The following is a 27,892-nucleotide window of genomic DNA, read 5'->3' as shown; positions in this document are numbered from 1 at the left end:
AGGAGTAGGCTGCAAAAAGAGTTGGTGCCCTTTTGCTGAGAGAGTCTTGGTTCCTCTGCTACATTTCACAGACAGCTCAAATAGAACAAAGAAAGACAAACATGCACACTGAATGTGTAACCAGTTCAGAGGAAGAAAGGTTAATTAATAGCAGAGATGGTAAGGTTACACTGAAATCCAAGAATAAGACCTTCTTAAGGACACCACTGAAAAGCAGAGCATGAAAGGATCATAAAGGGCAACGGGCACACACACAGGAGAAAAAGTTAGATTTTGTTATGTTGTAGAGTCTAAATTTTTAAAGAGCTACTAAGATGTGACCACAAAAATGTACACATATATCTTGAACCCCAGAATTCATATCTTCCCTGTAGGAATGTATTAGGGAATTAGAAATGAAAATTTTCTGTTAAAATGTAATTTTATCAGCTGCTTCATGTTCAGATGGGTTTTGAATATTTGTGGCAAATATCATAATTGTTTTTTTCTGAATTGTCAATTCTAAGTGTACATTTATCTATCATCACATTAGTATTCCCTTATCTATTCGCCTGAAGCATTTAAACTGTAATGCTTTAAACGAAGTTTAATTTATTTTAATATTGTGATCCATAGCTATTTGTCTTTTAATTGTGGTTTTCTTATATTGAGAAGTTGTGGTATTTTATGATGAAAATCTATTGACATTCTTCTTTGGGAGTTCTTCCATTACCTTTAAATTCAGAAAATTCCCCTGTCCTGAATATTTTATTTTATAGTATCTTTATAATATAAACATATATTAGATAAATATGTACCTTTATAACAGTTATTATTAATATAGTTAGAACCTTACTATAAAATCATTAGAAAATCATCTTAAATATGTTTATGTTTGTTTCTTTCTTAATTTGAAAATAGATTCTATTTATAAAAGTTTATTCACATGCTCATTTTCTTTTTTTTTTTTTTTAAAGATTTTATTTATTTATTTGAGACAGAGAGAATGAGAGAGAGAGAGCACATGAGAGGGGAGAGAGTCAGAGGGAGAAGCAGACTTTCTGCTGAGCAGGGAGCCCGATGAGGGACTCGATCCAGGGACTCCAGGATCATGACCTGAGCCGAAGGCAGTCGCTTAACCAACTGAGCCACCCAGGCGCCCCACATGCTCATTTTCTTATGAAACAAGTACAAAGGGATGGAGGAAAATGATAGAGGAAACGATATTGCCTATTTTAGTGAGGATGTTTGAAAAGTACCTATTGAGTAACATATTAATAATATAGCAGAATTCTTAAGGGCAATAATTTCTTCAAAGTCATTTTAAAGCACCGTATCTTTTAAAATTATGCATGTGGCAAAAATAACAGAAGAAATGATGGCATCTGCACTGTTATGCAATAACCTGAGAATAGGAAATTGTTAAAATGATTTTTTTTTCTATATAACATACATGGTAATACATTATCAGAACACAGAAAACCAAAGGAAATTTGTAAGTTTATTTAGCATTATTACCTACGTATTATGTAATTGAAAACTATAGTATGTGTATGTATATGAAATGTGTACAGTGAAATCCCCTAAAATAGCTATAATTTATAATATGTAAATATTATAAGTAGAAATGATATTAGAATAATAGGGGACTTTATTTCAATTTCTTTTTTGTTGTTGTTGCTATGTTGTTTTCCAAGATTTACTGAAGATATTATAGAATGGCAGAAGGATTCAAGTGGTTCCACACGGCGTTTTGAAATTCATCCCAACTGTAGGCTAAGTGACCTGCAGGTTGGACAAAGCCCAAGAGTTTCAACATTTCCTTAGTGTCCGGATCTACTTCAGTGATCTCCCGATCCAGGGCTGAGACCTCAGGAACAAAATTATCTCTCCTTTCTCTCTCCGCCTCCTGAAGCTTGACTGAGATACCTCTCACGGGGCCTCTCTGCATCGGCTTCATCAGATGTGTGACATAGCCTGCTATCTTGTTGCAGAGCTTCTTGCTGGGAATAATGGCAATCTCCTCACACACACACTTGGTGTGGAAGTTGTTGCCCAGACGTGCATAGTACTTCTCAGTGATGACCTGGACCGCTTTCTTCATAGTTTTGGTGCAAACACAACCTATGTTGGCAAGTCCCTGGTAAAAGAGGATTCCAATTTCTTCATAGAAGGAAAGTACTAAGTGGGAGTTGGAATAGACTGTAAATTATTGAAATGTTTTAAAAGTCATGAAAGGGTCAGCACAAGCATGTTTCACTTTATAAAGATACTAAAGTAGGATGTGGTATGTTTGGACAAGAATAGAGTCTGTTCTGATGTCACTGTTCTTGGTGTTCTATTTATTTTGACTATCTACAGGAGCATGAGGGTACTGACTATTAAAATGATATAGAATTATGTGCTACATGCTTCTCTTCTTAATAATCATTGAAGAAACACTTTAAGAGTAACATGTATGGCAACAAAAATTATTTGAGAACAAAATCAAGGCTCTGGATTGAACCATGTTGATTGACTAGTTATTAAATCATAAATAAGAATTATGCATATAATATTATTTGCAATCTTCTGCTTAAGTTGGGTGATAGTTTCATGGGTGTTTTTTCTATACTTATTACCAAAATGTGAAAATTATTATTCATCTATATATATATAATATAAAATTATTTATATTATTTTATACATATAGCAAATAATAAATAATAAAACTATTTCCAAAGTTTCTACAAAATTTTCTTAATTTAAAAATCCATTTAGATAATATAAAGTCTGATTGGGCCCACCTAGAACTTTGTGTTCAAATTCTGTATTTATAGAGAGAGAGAGAGAGCAAATGAGATGAATATTCTTTTCAGAAAGTTGGCTTAGTTAGGATTATGTATGACCATATTGGAATATATTATGTCATGATGAACAAACCCAATAGAAAGTGTATGATTTAATTTTTATTCTCATCATACACAATGCAAAAAAAGGCTTTGCCTATAACATCTTACTTTCTCCATGAGCACTTAGGTTTTTTTTTAAGATTTATTTATTTTAGAGAGCAAGAGAGAGCACAAGCACACATGCTTGCGTGAGCAGGGTGAGGGTCAGAGGGAGAGAATCTTCAAGCAAACTCCCCGCTGAGCATGGAGCCTGACACAGGACTCGATCACATGAACCATGAGATCATGACCTGAGCCTAAACCAAGAGTCAGACACTTAACTGACTGAGCCACCAGGTGCCCCATGAATGCTTAGTATTGAAATTGCCATTGAATTAACAGAAAACAATATTCCCCCTTCACTAGCCTTCAAATGGATTATTTTATAATGCAGACACAGATACACACAAACATACACACACAAATGGCAGCACTGGACAGCAGCAGCAAACGACAAAAGGAGATACTGGTGCATAAGGGAAATGTAATTGATATTTTACATCATAGTGGATTTACTCCATAACTCTTGCTAACTAGTTCTGGAGACAAATATAATATGTAGTGAAATACACAACACTGGCCTACAGGAAAACCCTTTCCCAAATGACATACTCATATGTATGATATGTATGATAAAATATTTAGTTATCTTCAATATCTTTTAGTGAACTTACAAAGTTCATGACTAGAAATTTTATTAAAATTTTTTATTAAATTATATTTAATATAAATGTACATTAGAGGATAATTTCTAGAAAACAAAGTCCTTACACATCACTATTAGCTAGACTCATCTCAGATATTTATGTCTATAATTTTAAACATAAAAAACACTGATTTTTTTAGCAATCTTAAAACAAACTCATTGGTAATTACTTAAATGTGAAATGAAGCAAAAATTTATAAATATAACTTCACTAAAGAAGTTTAAATTCCCTACTAGATAAATAAGAACTTCACAGGTTATTTTCTGTACACATCTTAGCATAATTATAAAATGTTACATGTATTCATATTAATATAATTTTTCAGAAAGTCTTCAAGAAAGCAGAATAATTTAACAGCTACATTGTGATTTTATGTTTACTTCCAATAATCCTTTGCTAAATTTATGATGTTGAAGGAAAATAAAACTGTAATCTCAATAAAAGTACTGAATTCTAATTATCAGCTTCAGATTTATGTGCTAATTGAAAAACAGAATCCCCCTTTCCATGACTTGTGCTTTCTACCTGACTTTGTTGTATAACAGATAGGGTTTTCAGACAACTCAAAGAGAGAACATACTGCCTTATATTTATGATTAAAATTTCACTTTTCATGTACTTGCATCTTGTGAATTTTCAGATTCTGGGATATAAGGCCCTTTATAATGTTTTATAACATCTATGAAAAGACTGATATTGTAAAATCATTAATCATAATCTTTTACTTTCCTTTATCCTGTTTGTATCAGTAAATTTTGTGGCCCATTGTTTCTAACTTTCTAAGTAATCAATATATATTTTGAGCTTTAACTGCCATTTTCCCATTTTTAATTTGTTCTTACAAATATAAAACAGAAGTTTCCACATGTCTGTAACTGCCATGAAAATGCGTATACTTTTTTCTCTAAAATGTTTCTTCACATAACACTTCACAAAATAAAACTGACTTTTCCTATAGAATCCCACTCTCCGATGGTATCCACAAGCTATAGTAACTCCTTAAATTTCATTTTAAGTTAGGTAAAATTAAATGAAAGTTAAAATGTAGTTCCTCAGTGCACTAGGCACATTTTAAGTGCTCAAAAGCAACACACAGCTTGTGACTACCATACCGGAAAGCACAGAAATATTTTCACAGATTTGTTAAAACAAAAAAAAGGGAAAGATGTTAATAAATATATGCATACATACATATATGTATGTATTTCTTTTGGTTTCTTCTGAGGGAATTAGGATTCTGTGTATCTCTTGAAATTTTGAGACTATGCCAGAAGGAGTAAGTGATGTGAATGTCTAGAAAGGTTGGAATTGTCATAATCAACGAAGCCATCCATAGGGAGATTAAAGAAACAAGAGTCCTTGGAGAACCATAGACCTTTAAGTGACAAAATGAGAAAATGCTACAGTCCCTGTTAGTCAAGTGAATTAAGTATATTCAAAAGATTGGAATGAGCGTAGGGAAACTAGGGAATTTAACTTTCTAATACATATTATGTTTATATTCTGCCCAACAACTTCTCTCCACTAACACACAAGAAAACCCTCTCTGCCCCTTTACCCAGGAAATAAAGAAACCCAGAATTCAAGGACACAAAAACATAGCTCCCTGCTACAAAAGGAGGGTGGAACAGAAAAACATTTTATCCATTTTGTTGTGCTATGGCAGAAAAAAAATAAAACCAAACTAGACAGTTAATTTCTCAGTGGGTTATTCTGCCACTTTAAATTCTTAATAATCTGCCATGTTATGTAATAATTTTTGTAATAATTTTTGTTTAACCCTCCATTGCATGCATATGAGGTATATGCTTGGTTGAGGGCAGGAAAAAAACTGTCTTGTTCAATGAAATACCTATTGATAGACATCCCCACATGTATTATAAAATAAGTGAAGTGAAATATTCATAAAAGGTTACCGGAAGTGAGGTTTTACTCAGAGCCTATATAATGACCATCAAAGCTTGGTGTTTATTCATAGTCACACAAAATAGATCCTCAGTTTTATATTTATATTAGCACAATTTTTGTGACTATATGTTCACAGAATATAATCTTTATACACATTAAGGGATTTTTTTTTCCCTTTTGTGATTTTTGTAGTGTTTGTTCTTCACAACTCTCACCCCCTTTCATTCTTGTATTACAGGAAAGTTCTAGTTACATCAGTGGACTAGCTGAGATATATTACAATATGTAAAATCGGTCTTTTTTCAATTTTGAGGAAATAGACAACAAGTCCATTAATATTATAAAACAGTTATGAAGCTGACAGTTTACCCTGAACCTACCCTGGACTCCACCTACTTGTTCAGAGAATATTCAAATAGTGTTTCAACCTTAATTCCCACCAATCCAGCCATATAGGCAGAAAATGGAGAACTTAGAGGGAGAAAATGAGTCTGTTAGTGCTGAGGTGTAGCTCACTAAAATAATTGAAGGGAGTTCATTCTCAGAGAGACTGGAGATTTTTATCAAAGGGAGAGCTGACATCAATCGTTTCTGGTTAGATGTTTCAAAAACTGCGAAAACTCTTAGGCCCACCCCAGAACTGCCACTGGAGGGGAATCACCTTGAGAAATTGACATTTGTCCTCAGTAGTTTGGGAATATACATCTACTTGGAGTTTCGTGCCTGTTTCCTTTCTGAGGAATTTTGAAGACTGGTGGTTTACTGAATGAACCACAACCAGTGTGGTGAGGAGAGAGGAAAACGAAATCAGCCCCGGTGTTCAAGTTTCTACTGCTTAACCTAGTGGCACTGTCCAGTCAGGATATGGACTGTGTACTATGTATATCTTAAGGACGGTAGCTTCAAAATAGGCCACAATATGCCCCCATGAGAAAGCCAACATTCTGATGCTAATTGAAATAGAATGCTGATGGACAGGCATTAGCATTCTCCCTTTGCCTACCCCAAAAAAATCTCATCGGAGGCTAGGCCCTCACCAAATCATTTTACAATACAGTGTAAATTCTGAGACACAATAAAACAGTAAGAATCTACAAACATCCCAAACACTTTCAGAAATCTAAAGAAATGATTTTCTAGATATATTTGGTACTGTTACAGGATTTTGTGTCTCCTTAGTGCCTGCGGCTCTTGGTCACACCACTTCGAAGAATGAAGAGGTAGACCAGACGAAGAGAGGTGGGCAGCAAAGCAAGGTTTATTGAGCAACAGTACAAAGCTTCTAGGGAGGGAGGGGGACCTGAGTGGGTTGCCCTCGTTATTTCTAAGTTTAGGGGTTTTTATGAGGTCTTTTGCAGAACTTTCCTAAGCAAGCAGGGTGTGTTGAGTCGTGCCAATCAGGGCTTCGGTCACATATCTGTCTACCAATTAGGTTAATGTCCACTGCTGATGGTCCTTTTTTTGCTGACATGTGGGGGCTTAGGTCTTAACTGCCCCTTGCCCATGATATTGACAAATGTTCTTGAGGTTAATTGTCTTATTTTAGGACGTTTTGCAGAAGTCATTTCTGCAAAGGCTGCAAAGCAGAATGTCAGTGTGGTCCTGTCTAAGCTGCAAAATAGGATGTCAGTGCTATTTTCTTTTAGATGTCCTGACTGTATTTTCTTGTTGAGGACCCTCACCCTGACCACCTAACTGTTACCTAACTCCTAACAGTATAGAAGAGCTTGAACAATTTTTTTTCAAGTAAAAATTAGTTTCATATTAAAATAACATGGACATCATTATTATAAACACAAGTAAGCATTAAATCGGTTATTTTAATAAACTATTATTTCCTGAATATACAACTAGTTTTGCCCCATTTTCTTATTGATTTTAAAGCTGTGCCTATACATAGTAGAGAATTTACAAAAAATTATCCCAACAATCAGGCAAAAATGCTTGCCATTAAAAATGCTTAAGGGGCTTGGCTGAGTGTCTGCCTTGGGCTCAGGTAATGATCTCAGGGTCCTGGGATCAAGCCCCGCATCGGGCTCTCTGCACAGCGGGGAGCCTGCTTCTCCCTCTCCGTCTGCCTGCTGTTCCCCCCACTTGTGCGTGTGCACTCTCTCTCTCTCTCTGTCAAATAAATAAATAAAATCTTTTTAAAAATGCTTAAAAATGGGGTGCCTGAGTGGCTCAGAATAAAGAGAATTCTTTATTTTAGATGCAAGGAAAAAATAGTACCATATATAAAACAAGTAAAGAAGGGAACTTAAATTGTGGGGATATTTTGATATTTATCAAATCATTCTCATTTTTATTATATTTACTACTGATTCCTATTAGAATTATTATATAGAACCCCATTCAGTAACCTGATCTCAGCTCAGGTTAATCAGGTGTTTCTGAAGACACTGCTGAACTTGAAAGACAGATTATCCTTAAACTAAACATTTCACTTAAGAAAGTGTCCAACTCTTGATCTCAGCTCAGGTCTTGATCTCAGGGTCATGAGTTCAAACCCCATGTAAGGCTCCACGCTGGGTCCACGTGGAGCCTACTTAAAAAAAAAAATAAATGCTTAAAAATTTGGAAATGATCATGGAAGTTTTTTGGTTTAATTTTAGTTATCTAGATTATTGCCTCTATTGCCCAATTCACACTTTAATGTTTAAAGCATAGTTCTAGTTTTCTTTTCATTTGAATTTTACATTTTTCTCTGATTAGCAATTCTGATAATGTGTAAATGAAAAGTTTCTTAACATTTATAATACTATTTCTGTAGTTTTATATAGTGAATTTTTCATTATTATCAAATTAAACACCTATTTTATAAAATAAATAATTTATTTTTGTTGTTGTTAGTGCTTAGGATCTGTGAATGTTTTAAACATCTTGAAAAACATGAAAGTTGTTTTTTTTCCTCTAAGTTGTTCAATACCTAATTTCGTATGTAATCCATAAACTCCTTGAATCAAACACAATTTACAGCTATTTAAGAATATTAGCAAGAAATGATATGCATACAATATAGGAAGAAGCAAACAATAGACCCAGAGAACATTAGCTTCTTGAAAGCTAAGTTTTTAAGGAAGCAGAAATGTCAATCCAACTTAAAATACCTTTACAGGTCTCTGTAGATTCTATATAGAAATGGAGATTTGGTCTGTGACATTTCAGAGTATTTCCAGGTTCAGTAGTCATGTACTGTGACAAGGCTTCCTGATGTAACTAATAATACAATGGCTGTGGTGGGTCTCTGGCATCTGCAGGGAATCATTCCTACATTCAGATTTACTACAAAGCCTGTTGCGTTCTGAAGTATTATTTAGGAGTAACTCAATGTATATCTACTATTATTTGAAATTTTATTTTTAGAGTTCATTGAGCTAAACTACAGGAGGGGAATGGGATGAGGTTTCCTAGCAGAAAATCTTAGATTTGTCACTACTGCAGAATAAATTGTTTAAATTAAATGTTATTCTTGAAGAGCAATAAATAGACTAAAGTTATTTGTCAAGCCAAAAGAGTTTGAAAATTATTTTCCTACACAAGGTTTTTTGCTGTATTTATAAAAAAATATAAAAATATGGTGATTCAATGTGTATACCTCAGGAGGAAAAAAAAATCTCTTTCTGATACATGGCATGAGAAAATATTTGCTGACAAAATTAAAATAAATTAGACATATGTGGAATGTTTGTCAAAGGAACTTAATAAGCTTATCTGTTGACATAGCTCCCAAACAAGATGGGTATGATTCAATTTGTTTTGGAGGTATTACTTTAAGAATGCTCTAAAGTAGAAAAAAAAATGCTCTAAATTAAAATAAAAGTGGGAATCTATATATTTATTTTCTATAGAAATTGGCTAAATCAAATCACTTTTCGATTTTGTACCTACGCTTTTATTTTATTAAACTTCCATAGCTTTAGAACCTTTTATTCTTTTGGTCAATCATGTCTTTTATGTTCTTCCTTCCTGTTTTATTCCACTTTGTTGATTAGGAATTGCTATTTTTATAAGTCAGTCTTTCTGTGTATTTGGTATGTTAGCATATAATCCTAATTCTACAAGTGAAGACACTAAATCCTAGAACTGACTTAGCCCCAGAATCTACTGTACACTGTGCATCACCTGGAATCCCTTGAAACATTTTTATTTCATTATCCACATACATTTAACAACAACAACAAAAAAGAATGGAAAAGTACTTTTTAGATTAAATGAATAGCTCATAACAATCTGCTGGATGTTAATCAGGAGTTTCTGAAGACACTGCTGAACTTGAAAGACAGGTTATTCTTAAATTAAACATTTCACTTAAGAACAACTGTATATGAATTATTAGTGTTACATTTAAACAAACCACAGTGTATTTGGGAAGACCACTGCAGGGGGGAGTTATTTTATAACAGAAAAAACAAATATGAACTGGGCATATACCTCAGGGGGCAAGGAAAAAAAAAGGTTAAAATATTTTTTATTGTATGAATAAAGAGAATTCTTTATTTTAGATGCAATGAAAAAATAGTATCATATATAAAACAAGTAAAGAAGGGAACTTAAATTGTGGGGATATTTTGAGATTTATCAAAGCATTCTCATTTTTATTATGTTTACTACTGATTCCTATTAGAATTATTATATAGAACCCCATTCAGTAATAATGCAAGTACAAATTCAGGTTTTCAAATTATAGACTTTCTAAAGCTTTCCAAAACAATATTAAAAAATGGGCAGTCATGTGGTTTTTAAAGAAACATGACTAATTTAAAATTTCTCTATACATTTATGATAAAATAGTAAATGCTCTATACATATTTAAGTGGTCTTTTAAAATTTGACAATGCACATCACCTAATCTTTAGGTAAACTAATTAGCATTTTCATTTGTTGGGTGCTACACATAGAAACACGAACATTAACTCCATATCTGAAAGTTCACAGCCTCAATTGGAAAGTTGATATGTGTTAAGTACTGAATGTGTCCCTCCAAAATTCATATGTTGAATCCCTGGCCCTCCCTTCCCCCCAAAAGGGCTGATTTGGGAATGGGAACTCTAAGAAAGTAATTATGGTTACATGAGGTCCTAGAAGTTGAACCTCTTATTAGGTTAGTGCCCTAACAAGAAGAGGCATCAGAGAACTTGTCTCTCTCTCTCTTCATATGCATGCATTAAGTAGAGGCCTTTGAGGGCATAGTGAGAAGGTGGCTGTCAACAAGCAAGGAGGAGTCATCACCAGAAACAGAATTGGAACTTTGATCTTGGACTTCTAGCCTTCAACACTGTAAGAAAATAAATTTCTATTAAGCCAACCTGCCTATGTTTTTGTTGTTGTTGTTATTGTTGTTGTTGTTGTTGTTGTTAATGGCAGCCCAAGCAGACTAACACAATATCCAAAGAAAGGATTCAATTCAACCCAATTAAATTAATCAAATATTTATTGCAGATCTATTATTCACCAGCTATTGTTCTAGGTTATTAGGTTTTAGGTTTATCACTGAACTATTGGGGAGGGAGAGAAGTAATCACTCCCACAGTGATTACTTTCTCATGATGTAAGACAAAGTACCCGTAAAGTCAATTATGTATGCTATTGGGAAAACTAAAGCAAGGAAAGAAGATAAGGAGTGCTGCAAGTTAAAATAGGGCAGCCATGAGGAACCTCTTTATTTAGAACGTTGTATTTGAGTGAAGGTCTAAAGTTGATGAGGGAGCTAGCCTGTGGATATGTGAATGAGGAACATCATGGGCAGAGAGAAGAGCAAGTGCAAGGATCCTGGGGTAAAAGCCTAACTGGCAAGCTCAACATTCAGAAAGGAAGCCATTGGCTTTGGTGGACATCAAAGAAGTAAGGAAAAGATTTGTGGAAACTTTTAGGACATTCTAAATACACTGGATTTTTTTGTGCTAAATGATATGGAGAGGCATTGCAAATTTTTTGAGAAAAGGAGGAACATGATCTAAGTATGTTCTATGAAGGATCATTCAGGCATCTGTATTAAAAAGCTACTCTAGAGGAAAAGATAATGGAATCAAGGAGCTTTTTTATTATAATCCAGACTTGGAACAGAAAGAGAGCACACGACGGGTAAGAAAATGTCTAATTCTATATACTATATATTTTAAAGTTTAGCCAATGAATGGATTTGATGTGGTATGTGAGAAAAAGAGAAACAAAGAAGACACCTGAGTTTGGGACTATGCACATAGGATAGAGCTGCCATCATCGGAGACGTGTGGAAGAATGAGACTAGAGCAGGCTGGGATGGGGGAACTGGTGCAAAGGAGATCAAGTTTGAAATGTTTCTTAGATATCTAAATGGAGACATTAAGTAGACCATTGTATAGACAAATATTGCATTCATAGTAGATGCAAATATAAGAGCCTTCAGCACATGGGCTGCATGAGATTATCATGGGAGTGGGTATGGAGCAGAAAGGCTCATGGGCCTTGGGTCTCTCCATCTTTAAGAGACTGAGGATATGAGGAATCAGCAAATGGGACTGAGAAGGAGTGGCCAGTGATTGAAGAGGAAAAAAACAGTGATGGGGAGTGGCCCTGGAAGCCAAATATTAAAATATTCTCCTGGGGAGGTAGTGATCAATTGATTTAGTCCAACAGTGCTGCAATTTGATGAGAATTAAGAAATAACATTGGATTTACTGCCATGGTTGTTGATCATTGATTTTCAGTGTTTTGGATGCAGAATAATTACATTAGAGTGAATTTAGGGAAAAATCAGAGAATAAGGGCCAGAGAGCAGAAGCATTTACAGTACAACATGAAAATATTATACAACATGTAAAAATTCTAAGCTCTTTACATATACAAGTTCATTAAATCCTCATAGAAATTCCTGAGGCAGGGACACTTATCTCTCTCTGTCCCCTTAGGATAGAATAGTAACTTTAAATTTGCAAAGTAAGGAGTACAAAGGTTAGACACAAATTAGGTTTATCTGATGACAGATTTCAAGTATATAACCTGACTCTTATCTCACATTCTGAGAGAAAAGAAAAGAAAGATTATTGAGAAAATGCCATCTGAGTTCAGTTTTAATGAACAAAAGTGGAAGAAGAATATGCCAAGTATAGATAGTGATGAGACAGGAAAGAGTAATGAAAACAGTTTTTTATAGGCATCATTTTTGCTGCAATCCTTATTTTTTTTTGTTTTGCTTGATTTTCTTTAGTTCTGTTAAATGTTCTATAGATTTCTGACTATGTGCTTACAATAATTTATACAGTCTGTGCTACCATTCTAAGACATGTAAAAAAGGGGGGAAAAAGGTCAGAGAGGAAGTATTTCATTACACTAAGAAACAGAAGACTCATGGAAAATAAGGCTTTTTTTAAATTACGATGAATTAAAAAACAGAAAATTTTAACTGTCCTATTTTTATTTATTGAATTACTTGTTTTGTGTATTCAGGAATTTAATATTAATATCGGTGCAAGAATGAGCCTGAAATAAGTAAAAGACTTATAAAATTATATGTACTCTAAGAGTCTCGCATTCATATACAGCATACATCATACTGCAAATATGTGGAACAACTTTCTGTCTAGTAATTTACTCATCAAATTTTCTTTTGAAGAATAATACTTTTTAAAGCTAATCTGTTTGCTAAAACCACATTCTATTGACCAAACTAAAACTCCTCTGGTAATTTTCATACGTTCTAAGTACAGGAGCATTTTAAGAATTCTCTTTAATTATAGTTCTTTTATAGTCAATTAGCATTGACTTGCAATCCATGCCTTATAATTATATCTTTAAGTGCCTTATAAGCGTATCTTTAAATCACATCTTTAAATCATATCTTTAATACTGAAAAAAATTAAATTGAAAAGTTTTGTTTCCTTCTTGTTTTGTTAATTTCCCTACTTGTCTGTATCTTTCCTTATAGGATATCGCATAAACATCAGATCTAATGCTTAAGAAATCCTACCTTAAAATGAACAATTTATTTTAAATGTCAGACAGTTACAACTGAATTCCTTAAGAGAAGTCTTAAAGCAAGACTTTATTTATTTCTAATTCTATTAGGATAATGAAAAATTATTGGGTTGGACCTATAGATAATGATTGTCCATTTGAGGAAAGACAGTGAAATGACATATAAATTGAAAGGTACACTCAGTTTGCTCTAAACTAGCTGTCCTGCTGAGTCACCCAGTGCTCCACTTGCTATGCCTGCTCCTCTCACAGGGAGGAGCCTATGTATCTTGTCCAGCCTCTCGGACCTCCTCTTGCTGGTTTTTGAGGCACCTAATCATTTCTCTCCTATGCCTCCTTGTTCAAATCCTAATTACCTGAAACGCCCAGTTCTATAGTCACCTCCTGTCTCAGATATCCCTAATCTTTTGCTATGGAAAAAATTTTCAATTTCCTATACCAAATTGAACTTTATTTGTATATCATTTCTCAGGGGACATACTACTTTCTACATTTTATTTTAGTTATTTATGTGCATGCCTTACTGCTCTTAACTTCATGTTTTACTGGTGTCATTTTTCACTGTCAGTTCTATTACACCATGGCTTCCAAATCTGGATTTATTTCAACCTGTCTCCTGGTCACTTAAATTACATCTTTATTAAATTTTCACTGAAGGGTCATGGATGTGATTTTTTCAAAGCCCTTGAAGATCTGAGAATATCCTTTTTGTTGACATCAATATAACGGGAGAACCACAGAAAAGCTAATGAAACCTAGCTCTTAACATATTTTTAGTGAAAAATTCCTAATTAATCCTTGTATCCTAAATAGCCACCAATACAGCAACCATGTCTTTCACTTTGTATAGTCAGCTTTTAAAAATGACCATTCCATGAATGAATGGCATGATTCATATAGCTCATTCTAGGATATATTTCTGAGCTCCTAACTTGTATGTCCAAATGCCCACTTAACAGTTTTCCATGTAATTTAAGAAATTCACCAACAATATTCCTTCATGATCTTACCGTCCTGGGTAGTGGCACCATCCATACGCAGTTTCTCTATAAACATGGAAGTCAGTTTTGACATTTCCTTACCTCTATCATAGGTCAAAAATATATTTTAAATATAAGAATTCTGTCATGACCATGGTCAAAAATTGCATTTATCCTTTGTTGTTTTTACTGTAATAATCTTTTAACCAGCCTCTTTAATTACCTTATCTAATTCTTTTTCTATGAAGATTTAAATATTCTTAAGTAGTCTTTTAAAAATACCTTTACGTGATGTAACTCATCTGCCTAAACTCTTAATAGCTTTTCATTGCATTTTAAAGTCATGTTTTAAGTTACCTTACTGTAACGTATGAATATTACTGTACTACTTTAGTGTTTAAGAAATATCCCATTATTTATAAAAATAAAATAGAAATAAATCTGACCATTACCACCACCACTAAAAGCACACTTTTTCCTCTTCTCTCAGTAAGCTCAGGCTTTTGTAAAGCTAATGCTAGGAGGAGAGGTGTTGTGAAGGCAAAGTTTGCTTTAGGCCCTAAAATTTAAACATTAAAAATTTGAACATAAAAAAATTGCAACTAAGGAGATTACAGGCCTAAATATCTTTGTAGAAATTACAAAAGTGGGGAAATGCTAATACTAAAAGTAATCCTAATCCTTTCTGATTATATTATAGCAATTAAAATTTATGCGCACATACAAACTTTAACATATCAAAAAATATGTATATAAATAGTACATGAAACTCCATGTGGACTACTAATGTATTTTCATTACCTATTATTCTCCTCTTGCTTTCTATGCTGCAAGCACATTGACCTTCTTTTATTTCTTAGAGTACGTCAAAGTGTTTAATATAGGTGGGACCTAGGTTCCTCTATCTGTCACCATGAATGAAAGAGATCTCAGTGAAAGGCAGTGTTTTCAAATTTATATTTGAAAATGTATATCTAAATGACAAATATTCTTATTAAGGAAATAGATTCATTTCACTAACTTCAGTATAAACTACTCCATAATTATTTTTATTAAATATAGGAAATTACATCAAATACAAGGAAATCTTTCCCTACATTTATACTGTATTCATTGGAAAAAGCTGAATAATTTAACATTTTAGTCCAAAGATAATAGGAAATTTCAAAAAAGGGATATTTTCAAATGTTGATAAAATGTTAATCTATAAATTAGTGCATGGCTACATAAAAGAAAATAGAACTTTTTGAAAATAATTCAGTTGTTATAAAATGAGGCCCTAATCTAAAATCAGATATATCCATTTTTGATTGCTAATCTTTAAAAAAATCAGATTTAGTAATTAGTATCTACCTTTTCAGACATAAAGTTGTTTAAAACTTCTACAGAGTACTGAAGAATGAGTTTCCTCTACAGTGGCACCATTAGTAAATGAACGATATCCTTAACATATACTATTTATTATCATTTTTGAACAAAGAACTGAAGGAAGAAAGGGAGTGAGTCATGTCAAAAGCTGTAGTAGGGATGTTAGGTGGGCAAAAAAAGTATTCTGGTTTGGACATGTAAAATTTGTGATGCTTTTTATGTTCAAAGTTTTTACGACTATACACCAGAGTAAAAGATGGTTTGTATTTATTATATCATTTAATTTTCATAACAATCCCATAAGTTTAGTATTATTACTGTTCTCAATTTTTAGAGGAGGAAGCTGGGGTACATACAGAAGCATTTCTTCAAAGTCATGCACCTAGCATATACGAAAATCACAGTGAGGACTTGGGTCTATAGTCCTCAAAGCCCATGTGTTATTCTGTGTAGTATATTCTCTTAACCGCATTTTGTTCAAATAATCAAATCTAAAAGACGATGCATTTTTAGGCATGTGTAAAAACTGAGGAAACTCTTTGTTATTCTAATCAGAATTTCCTAGAAACCTTACCTAATGCACACAGAAGTAGTTTTGTACTCCTGAAATTTTTTAAACTGTTTAACAGTTGAAACTTTCAAAGTAGAGGATTAAGAGTAGAACACTTTTTACCACCACTTTACAAATGAGCTAATTTTTCCTAGTATAGTTGCTCCAACTAATTGTCATAAAATCATAGCTTATACAAAGTTATGTATGATTTACTCTTCTTATGCAATAGCCCGGTGGTAAATAAATGTAACCACAGAGTCTAATATACTATGACTTTACAAGCATTGGAATAAATTTTTGCAAAATACACCATATGTTTATATTCCCAAAGGCAGAGTTCTCTGATAGAAGTAGTGAAGCCAGAGGGGTTGGATGGCAGGGATAATTGCAGACTGATTTCTCAAATAACATTTAGTAATTTTAAAAAATAATTGATACAAAACTGCATTAAACAAAACAGATTTCACTATTTTAACTAATTTTGTTGCTGAAGAGAAATCTCAGGCTTTGGCTCTTCAAATGAAGTTAAACAGACCAATACTGAGTAACTGTCAGTCTCGTTTATTGTAATTTGTCTACAGTGCAGATTTTTGTGGAAAGAGCCAAAGGATACTTGCCCAATGTTAACACAATTTCTGGTGCACTGTGTTCAGCTCTGGTTTACGCTTTTACTTTAATTTAATTGGTTGGCATAGGTGCTGCCAAAATTTGTTCTATTTTACACACAAAATGCAGTTATTAGACTCCTAATCCCTTAAAATAGGAATACTGAAAGGAAAGGGAAGTTATTTTTATTTAAGGACATATTCCTCCATCACAAAAAATCGGTTTCAATATAAGAACAAGGGATTCTGGGAAAGTGAGTAGCATAATATTTAATCTCCTCAAACATCCTTATAACAGCAGACAGACCAATTAAATAGTAAACCAAAATTGATGGACCACATTTACAACAAAATTATGTTTTATTTCCCCAAACCCAAAATACAGTGAGTGGGGAGGAAACATGATAGCTACATGCCCTGTGTTGCCTGTCTTTGGAACAGTGGGAACATAGGAAACAATCGTGTCTTAAGATTTGAGGACAGTGTAGTCACCATGGGACAATTTGAAAACAGCTAAAGTAGGAGGGGTTTTGTCTAATCCACAGCTGGTCAATGCAAAGGTCTATAGGAAGGTCTGAAGGGGTTGGAGCAGTCCAGCCCCTCTTAATTCTTGAAACTGATTAAGCATGGCTCCCTTCCAGAACAGAGTTCTATACTGAGAGAGGAAAAAAAAAAAAACTTACTAAGAACTGAATTACTGAATTAAAACTTATTAGGATAAGGGCAATAGAAATGAAGAAAAGAAAAGGTCTAGATAAAAGTGGGGGTGGAGAACTGAGCCAGAAGAGTGACATATTTTTAAATACTAATTGAAAAAAAAATCAGAAGTGAGAGCTCTGTGAAGGTTAGAGAACCTGTTCTGAAACAAGCTTACTTTCAAAAATTCAGAAAACTTATAAAAATTCAGATTTTCATATGATAATAAGCCTTGGATATATAGCTATCTATACAGAACTAAGATTAAATGAAGAGAGAATACAGAATATAATTGCTATATCCTAGGACAAAGTAGATATAGTCAAGTTAGAACTAACTGAGGACAAAAAATAATGCATTTGAAAATCTTTTAAGTGTGTTTGGTAATCATTGCAGGTTTTGAGGTATTTGCATTGTTATGTGGACAACAATCTGGGTGTGATGTGGGATAAGGCAAATAAGTAATTACTGTACACTAATTTTGTCACCCCTCCCTGTACCTGAAAACAGAATTCTGAAGGTAAAAGAAAAGAAGTATATATATATGTAAAGTAGAAGAGGTTGAATAGTCCTGCAGGCCTGAAGTTAAACTGGAAATCAGGATGAACTCATTAGGCATTTGATTCATCTATTGATCAATTAATTGTTCTATCAATATTTACTTTCTTCTAAGTTGCAGCCACAAAGTTATATAGAAAAAATCAGGTAAAAATGAATACTAAGGATCACATCAAAAGGAGATGGGATTCAATGTGAGGACGGGCTATAACTAAAGATTTGAGCTTCAAAATGGATTGAATTTATATTAAGAGACTGAAACCCATCAAAGACGCTTAAATACATGAGTTTCTTTTTTTTTTAAGATTTTATTTATTTATTTGACAGAGAGACACAGCGAGAGAGGGAACATAAGCAGGGGGAGTGGGAGAGGGAGAAGCAGGCTTCCTATGGAGTAGGGAGCCCGATGCGACGCGATGTGGGGCTCGATCCCAGTACTCTGGGATCATGACCTGAGCCGAAGGCAGACGCTTAATGACTGAGCCACCCAGGCGCCCCAATACATGAGTTTCTAATGATATTTTGACAACAATCTAATTAGTTACCTTCAGGAGATGAGAGGGAACAAATTAATTATCTGGAAATCTATAAAATAAAGAGAAAAACTGAGCATTTATCTTGTTTTTCCATATAAAGTACTGATTTTATTAATACTTTATTGAGTGATAAGAGTATTAATGTTTTATCACTACAACAAATAAAAACACTATTAATACTCAACAGATGATGTAAAACTTTACATAAGTACCCCTGGCAATAACTAAACAAGAAATGATAAGATTCTATTATCAATGAATTAATGGATACAGGCATTAAGCATAAAAAGAGAAGACAAATTAGAAATAAACAAAATCATGTGTGATCTTGCCAAAAAAATCTGACCTAAGTCTTCTTTCTTCCAAGTTACAGAAAATACAGAGGGCAGTGGAACATTATGAATTGCAAAATGAGCATATTCAGCAAAATCTAAACACAGGAAATTTGCAATTTAAATGGCTTGTGTTTTTCTTTTTTTTTTGCATTTTTTAAATTTTATTTTATTATGTTATGTTAATCACTATACATTACATCATTAGTTTTTGATGTAGTGTTCCATGGCTTGTGTTTTTCAACTTGGTATTTTGCAAGGGAAAGAGGAAGATAGAGTTTGTACTTGGAATTTAAGAGGCTTAAGCAACATACCAAATTTTAAGAAATAGGGTAATATTAAACTATGTTGTCTAGAGTGCATTTTTTTTTTTTTTTTAGAGACAGAGTGTGTGCTCAAGGATTGGGAGGGTGGGGAGCAGGGGCAGAGGGAGAGAAAGAGAGAGAGAATCTTAAGCAGACTCTACACCCAGTGTGGAGCCCAACACTGGCTCGATATCACGACCCTGAGATTATGACCTGAACAGAAATCAAGAGTCGAACACTTAACCAACTGAGCCACCAAGGTGCTCCAAGATGCATATTTAGATAATGAAAAAAATAAAAATATACAGGGAAAAAATTGCCTAAAAAGCAGAATTGTGTTTATTTTTTGAGGATCATGATTGAGATCTGGCAATGGGAAGGGTTTCTGGGCTTTCAATCTACAGAATATCTATACGTTATAAAACATAGTATATATAAAATATCTGCATATCTATAATTTTATAAAACAAAATGGCCTTTTATATTTAGTTTTTACATCAATAAATATGTATCTAAAAGATATTTAAAATGTATGTTGCAATCTATTAAATCGCTATAATAATTATTTTACTATAATTAAATTCATTATTTTTGGACAGACTATTTCTTTTTTAAATATTATAAACTGTGCTATAATGACCATAGCTAAAACTCGCAAAACATTCTATTTCTCTTTCTTTCCTTCTTTCTTTTTGCTTTCTTTGTGATTTTTGGGTTAAATGATGTGAAAAAAAAAAAAAAGACCTGGTATGTATTAATACATTGCTCCTCTAGAAATTTTGCGCTGATGTATACTTTACGTTCTCTCCTATTTTCTGCAATTTGCCAACTGTTTATAAACTTAAATCTCTCATAAATCTTTAAAATTTTTCATAATTTTTTTTCTATTTACATATTTAATACAGTCTCATTGCTAAAAAATGGAAAACAAAGAAAACCTTTAAATTTTAAAACCAGATTATTTGGGATGGGTTACTGAGACACTTCCCTGAACCCTTATCATAGAACATTATGACTCATGTCTGTCACATTCTTTGGTCATCTAATGTCCTAAAGGGTATCTTCCTGTTGTTTGATTATTAAGGTAAAGCTTGAATTTATTTAAATTTTATTGTCGAAAGAACACTTAACACAAACCTATCTTCTTAAGGGTACTAAATATTGCTGTTGACTATAGATATAAGGTTGTACACAGATCTCTAGAGTTTATTCATCTTGCTTGACTGAAACATTATACTGGTTGATTAGTAACCCCATTTCCTATTTCCCCAGACCTGGCAAACAACACTCCACTCCTCAATTCTATGAATTTGACTAATTTAGATACTTCATGTAAGTGGAATCATGCAATATTTGTCTTATTTCACTAAGCATAATGTCTTCAAGGTTCCTCCTTGTGTCCCACAGTGCAGAATTCCCATCTTTTTAAATGCTCAATAAACTTCCATTATATGTATATACTACATTTTCTTTACCTATTCATCTGACAATGGTCATGAGGATTGTTTCCACATTAAAGCTTGATTTTTTTATAGACATATTCTATTCCGTTAATTTTTTCATATTTTGCCCACTTATACACTAAGTATTTCATCTTTATCTTATTAATTTCAAGAATCCCTTATACATTTAGTGTATCCTTTATCTGCTTTGTAGAACTTCCAAATGATTGACCTTTAACTTAAAAAAAAAACTTCCCTATACAGTCAGTCCATGTCCATGTAACCAGTCTTACATTGTTTTTGTTATTTATTCTGCTTTTCTCTTATGTTTGCTAATGTTTTTTAATTTTTATATTCAAAATTAAAGCCTTTGTAAATTTATTTTTATGTATGGTGTGAGATGGGAAAAAATCATCCAAGCAAAACTAAAATTCTTCCAAATTTTACATCATTTACAAAATAAACTTTGAGTAGACATAGGAATATTTAGACATTAACAGGAAATAAAAAATCACATGATAGATATAAACATATCAGTTGTAGGATAAGTCAAGATTTCAGCAAAGAAGTTTTTGAGGACATACAGCATTTTTACACTATGACAATAATAACTTGGTCTCTTGTCTGTTAACTGATGGTATAGTAATTCGAGTAACTTCTTTTCCATTAATTGTAGAACAATTTTGTAATTTTGCAAGTATGTCCTTAATATGTGTGTAAACAACTTGACCATATTAATTCTATCAGGTCTCCCAGTAACCTGGCTAATATATTTTCCATTGATTATTATCTGACTAGCTGGTTAAACTGACACAAATCTTTTTTTGGAAAAGATATAAACTGTGAATATGCTGGTAACAAGCACTTGAGATTTGTTTATTATAGAAAGCATAATGTTTAAATTAATCAACAAAATTCTATAGAACGTGATGCATAACATATAGATTAGACATCATTATAAGTAGTTTCCCCTTATACATATTAAATGTTTATAAAAATAGCTATGAAAATTAAATATTATTTTTAAAGTTGAACAACAGATTGACATTGCATTGACTGTGCTATTTTATGGAGGTCTTAAGTATGACAATATTTTTTCTAGCACCCCACACATATTCTTTAATTTTGTTTTTTCCCTTTCACAGTTCACACAGAAACAATCAGATTAAGTCTAAGGATCATAGAACTGAAACTAGAGTTGCTTCATTCAGCATCCTTAATGAATTCCATCTTTGTCACAATTGCATTATGTTTATGACACATCTTTTTATATCTAGTATCAGCACTTTCATTTTTCCATTTTCTAGTAATTTATATTAAATAAGGGAAGATTCAATAAAATATCCAACTAATTGCACAAATCACAAACACTTATACAGAGAAAGATGATGACACTGCAATAATGAAAATTTTAGCTCTCTGACAGCATGAAGAAAGTACAAAAGTCCAAACTTGCACACAAAACATGGCATAGGAGTGACAATATAGAATACATAAATGCATGAATTGTAAAAAGTCAAACATATGAAAGGGAAGAATTAGAAATAAAAATTCTATTCCAAGCGTGATGTCATATTAATTTTGAGTATATCAGAAAAGTAAAATGTCTTTGAACACTATAAAATTATCTATGAATTATTAAACTGTACTTGAGAAAAACAAAATCCATGCATCCTTTCTATCTTAACTTGCCTCACTATTCTTTTCAAGCTCAATAAATTACATCATCATTCTTTCAGTTGTTCAGGCCCAAAACTTTAAAGTTATTTTTAACTCCTCACATCCCACATCCAATAGAACAGTACACCTTATTGTTTTTACATTGAAAATGTACCCAGGATCTGGTCATGTTTCGCCATTGCCGCTGTTACCCTCCTTGTCCCAACAACTGTTTTCTTTTGCATCCATTGCATCTACTGGCCACCAACCAAATGGTTCCCTGCCCTTGTTTTTTCTTCCATACCACAAAGGTCCAGTGCTAACATAGCAGCTAGAGCCGTCCTTCTAAAACAAAAATCACATCTCTGCCTAAAACTTACCAGTGGATTTCTACTTCATTCAGAGTAAAATCCAAATTATTTACAATGGCCTATAATGCTGTATACAGCCCTCTTTCCAACGTCTCTGACTGGATCTCTCACTCACTCCCTTGCTGACTGGTCTAGAAACGAGTCTCACATGGAGCAGTTTATTCAGGCCGGAAATACCTTTCCTCAGAAACAGAAATGGCTTGTTTTCTCCCTATTTTTAGGTTTTTATTAAAAATATTTACTTTTTCCTTTATTTTTTTAATTTTATTTATTTATGAGAGAGAGCGAGAGCGAGCCAGAGCGAGCACAAGCGAGGAGGAGGGACAGAGGGAAAGGGAGAAGCAGGCTCTCCACCGAGGATCCTGGGATCATGACCTGAGGCGAAGGCAGACGCTTAACAAACTGAGCCACCCAGGCGCCCCAATATTTATTTTTGTCGTTATGCCTCCCAAATCAACCTAATTGAAATAGCAACACCAATTATCTTGACCCTCCTTCTCACATAGCATTACTACCACCTAATGTACTTATTTTACTTATTTGTTTGGGTTTGGCTTATTTCCGTACAAGAATCTAAGCTCCATAGAAAGCAGGTATTTTTCCTAGGTCACGTTCTAGTGTCTAGACATATGGAGAATATGTTCTCCATAAACATTTATGGGATTAATCGAGGACTGTCCATTTGTTATTACACTTGATTCATTTGGCAACTATTCACTGAGTGAGGACTGTCATACCCACACTCTTACCTTGTGACGCAGAAGCACCTGTGGTCCAGGAAAGCCAGCAAGCTTCTCTCCCACCGCCGGGGCTGCAGCACACCTCTCCCTGGGACGCGACGAATCTCTAGGCCCAAGACGCCGCCGGCGTGTTGGCTTCCCACGTGCCCCCTCAACAAACCGGAACTCAGTTATGCAAATGTGCCGCTGGACCCCAGAGGCAGAATATCCAGTCAGCCAATCCGCAAACGCCAAGCCAAATCCGGGCCTTCTCACCCCAAACAAGGGACTGTGGGGCCCTAGTCCATCATAAAGTATTTTCTATTTTCTCGTCTTTGTTCGTTATTGTGGTAGAAAAGCTTCTTGCCTTCCGCCCCGTATTGCGAGTCTCTGAAAGGAGACTGTCCGCTTCCAAAAGTGTTAGATAAGATTTGTTTTATCACCAAAATTGTCTTTTTTAGTCATTTTTTTTTAAAGTTTTTGACCACGAGGAATGGGATCCGAGGCGGCCAACGGGAGGAGGAGACAGACCGGCGAGGCGCCCGCGGCTGAAGCGTTTTGAGTTCCTACTTCTGCTCATTCCCGAGGACCCTGGGTGAGTGAGTGGGTCGGTCGGGTTTGAGCGCTGCTCCCTTGCGTGCCGCTGTCCGACCCGAACAAACTTTATTTAAAATTACCTGTCTGTCTTGTTCCCAGAAGGGTTCTGGAGGCCTGGGAAGGTCCCAGGGTTTATTAACATTCTTAGAAAGGTTCTGGGTCCTATAAGGTTCCAGAGTTTGTTAAAGCATCAAAATATGAAATATGAATGATTAAATGTATATGTAAAATACCTGTACAGAGAAAAAAAAACCAAGAGATTGATGAGAAAAACCAAGAGTAAGTGCTCTTTATCAGGGTAAATATTCTTCTCTTCCTAGTTTGAGAGGTTTTGTCAAGAATGTTTCTTGGATATTGTCAAAAAGGTTTTCTGTTTGTTAAGCTGATTTTTTTTTCATTTTTAATTTGTTATATGGTGAATTATATCAACTGACTTATGAATGTTAAATAAACCTTATATTTCTGAGGTAAAACCTATTTGATAATAATTTATTATTTTTATTGTTGGAATCCATTGGCTAAAAGTTTGTATATAATTTTGAATCTACGTTCATGAAGGAGATTGGTCTGTAGTTTAATTGTAGTATATTTGACTGGTTTTGGTGTCAGGGTAATTCCGGCCTCATAATATAAATTAGGAAGTATTCCCTCTTCCTAAATTATCTGTAAGAGTTTCTGTAGAATCGCTATTAATTCTTCTGCAAATATTTGATAGTGTTTAATAGTTAAGAAACTAGTCAGGGAGTTTTCTTTGAGGGTTAATAGTTTAACTACAAATTCAATTTCCTTAAAAGACATAGGGCTATTCAGATTTTCTGTAACTTCTATAGTGAGCTGTGGTAGTTGTGTCTTTAAAGAAATTTGTTCATTTCCTCTAAGTTATCAAATTTACTGGCTGAAATAATTATTAATATCCCCTTAAATAATTATTAATATCCCTTTAACATCCTTTTAATATCTGTAGAATCTAGAGTGATGTAACCCCTCTCATTCCAGATGTTGTTACGTCTTGTTCTTTTTTTCTGGATCACCCTGGCTAGAATTTTATCAATTTTATTGATCATCTCTAAGAGCCACCTTTTGATTTCATTGTTTCTATTGTTTTCATTTTCTGTGTCATTGATTTTCACTATAGTCTTTATTATTTAACTTATTCTAATTCCTGTGACTTTAATCTGATCTTTTCCTTGTTTTTTAAGGTGAAAGCTGAAGTCATTTGTTTTGAGACCTTTCTTCATTTCTTATACAGGCATTTAGTGCTATGAAATACCAAGTACTGCTTTAGCTATGTTAAAAGATTTTCTGAGGCACATTAAAATTTTCAAGAGTTTATTTGATGGAACTTCTGTTCCAGGGGGGCTGCACCAAACCAAAAGTGGTTAGCAGCACTCCTTAGGAGCTGGGCAAAGACTTTTACAGACCAAATGCAGAACTAAAGCAAGGAAATTATTCAATTGTCTATACCTTACGTGGTTGGCTTAATTAGGAAAGAATAGTTGGCCATTGTGATTTGTTCTTAAGTTTTGTTTTTTGGGATACAAGTGCATTTAAAGGACTTTACTCTGGCTTACTTGTGTTTAGGCTACCAAAACATTAAAGCCAACTCAGCCTCCTTGTATAATTACTTTAACAGCTACCATAGTTTTTGACATGTGTTTTCATTTTAACTTCAGTTCAAAATACTTTCTAAGGTTTTGATTTTTTCTTTGACCTGTGGATTTAGAATTGACTTATTTAGGGTTTAAATGCTTGGGGAATTTCCAGACATCCATGTATTTGGATACGTTGTTTTTAATTTCATGAAGTTTGAAATATCTTCTGTGTTTCTAGTGATTTTTCTTCTCCACTTATGTATTATTTAGAAGGTATTTCAGTCCTTTGAAACGTGTTGAGACTTATATGGCTTAGCATACGGTCTATCTTGGTTAATACATTGTGTGGATTTGACAGTTTTCATGCTGCAATTGTAGTACCTAGTGTTGTAGAAATATCAACTAAGTCAATATGTTGACAGTGTTTTTCAGATAATTTATGTTGTTACCAATTTTTAAAATTAAATCCTGAAAGATGGGTTTAAATTCCTATGATTGTAAAATTGTTTATTTTTCCTTTAATTCTCTCAAATTCTGCTTCATATGCATACTTAAACATTCATTTACATTTACTACTTCTTGGTGAGTTGACCCTTTAATAAGCATTAACATTTTTGATGCCTTTTTTTTTCTTTCCACCCAGGCGCCCCATAAAATAGCTAAGTTTAAAAGGCTGACAAGGTGATCTAGGTCATTTCTGTTATCATCTCCCTTAAGCCTTGAGAACCTCCTTCATTATCTCTTGTGGTGCAGGTGTGTTAATGACCACTTCTGTTATCTTTATTTTGTCTGAAAATGTCTTTATTTTGCCTTTATTCTTGAAGAGTGTTTTCACAGGATATAGAATAGTTGATTATTTTTTCCTAGTATTTTAGAGTATTCTGGCCTCCATATTTTTTGATAAGAGATCAGCAGTCATTCAAGTGATTGTTCCTTGTATGCAATCTGTCATTTTTGGCTGCTTTTAAGATAGTCTTCTTATATTTAGCTTTTGTCACTTTGATTACTTTGTGCATACCGAGGTTTTCTTCATATGTATCTTGTTCAGGGCTTACTGAACTTCTTGAACCAATACATTTATATATGTATCTTTAAAAAAATTTTGGCTTTTATATTTTAACATATTGAAATATAGTTTCTATTCATTTTCTCTCTCTCCACTTTCCACTACTCCCGTTAAACATATGTTATACATTGTCTTATATTCCCTCAAATTCCTTAGGTTTCAAACACATGGTTGAAAGCATGGAAGTGAGTTCAATCTACCCTCCTGCTAAAAGATGTTAAAAAGGAAAGTCACCCTACACCTTCCATGTTTTGACTCTCCTTTCAGAATCTTCTTATTTTGATTTACTCGCTAGTGCCTCCAGGTCCTTTTATTTTCTCCAAAGATTGTGTTGTTATCTGTGGGAAGGCATGAAATAGTAGGTGTTTACTGTGGAAAGGCATGAAATATTAGGTGTTTATTCAGTTTTACTGAAAATAGAAATCTTATCAAAATAATTTTTGAAACTTGTGCTGGTGTAATTCATATGGGGAAATTATAATATTTTCTTAGAACCATTAAAAATCCCTATGGAATAAGTACTTTAATCACACCATACAAAAAAATCAGCTTGAAATGGATATGCATCCTAAACAGAGATCCTAAAAACCTAAAATTTATGTGAAGAAACAAAGGGGATAATCCTTATGATGTTAGGATAGATAAAGTTCACTACTAAAAAGAAATATCATTAAAGAAAATATAATAATTTTATAAATATGCAGTAGGTAGTCTCTAAGAGGGTCCTGGTCATCCTCTGGTACTCCTGGTATTCACACCCTTAAGTAAGACCTCTTACATTGTGCTGATGTTGGTATATTGGACCAATAGACTGTGACAAAATTGATCAAATGCCATTTTTTGAGATTAGGTTATATCAGATACTATAATTTCCATCTTGGTCTCTTGGTTTCCTGCTCTTGCTCTCTTGGTTTTCTGTTCTTGCTCTCTCTATCTCCCTCCCTACTTTCAGGAAATTGAGCTGCCTTGCTATAAGCAACCCTATGGAAGAGTCCATGTAGGAGGAACTGGAAACAAGATCCAGCCAAACCCAAGA

At 33.7% G+C, this 27,892-nt stretch overlaps 1 protein-coding gene across 1 annotated transcript in view; it reads right to left on the bottom strand.

Annotated features, from left to right (window-relative positions):
• Positions 1 to 1,710: 1,710 nt before the first annotated feature.
• The window catches only part of LOC116642573 (40S ribosomal protein S17-like), an 83,316-nt gene continuing 57,134 nt past the window's right edge, over positions 1,711 to 27,892 (bottom strand). The window contains 2 exon segments of the mRNA XM_032421066.1: positions 1,711 to 1,783; positions 1,785 to 2,181. Coding sequence (XP_032276957.1) covers positions 1,711 to 1,783; positions 1,785 to 2,181 — 470 coding nt within the window.

The sequence above is a fragment of the Phoca vitulina genome, unplaced genomic scaffold, assembly GCF_004348235.1.
Source record: "Phoca vitulina isolate PV1807 unplaced genomic scaffold, GSC_HSeal_1.0 scaffold23, whole genome shotgun sequence".
Lineage (NCBI taxonomy): Eukaryota > Metazoa > Chordata > Mammalia > Carnivora > Phocidae > Phoca > Phoca vitulina.
This window is presented reverse-complemented; position numbering and strand designations above follow the sequence as displayed.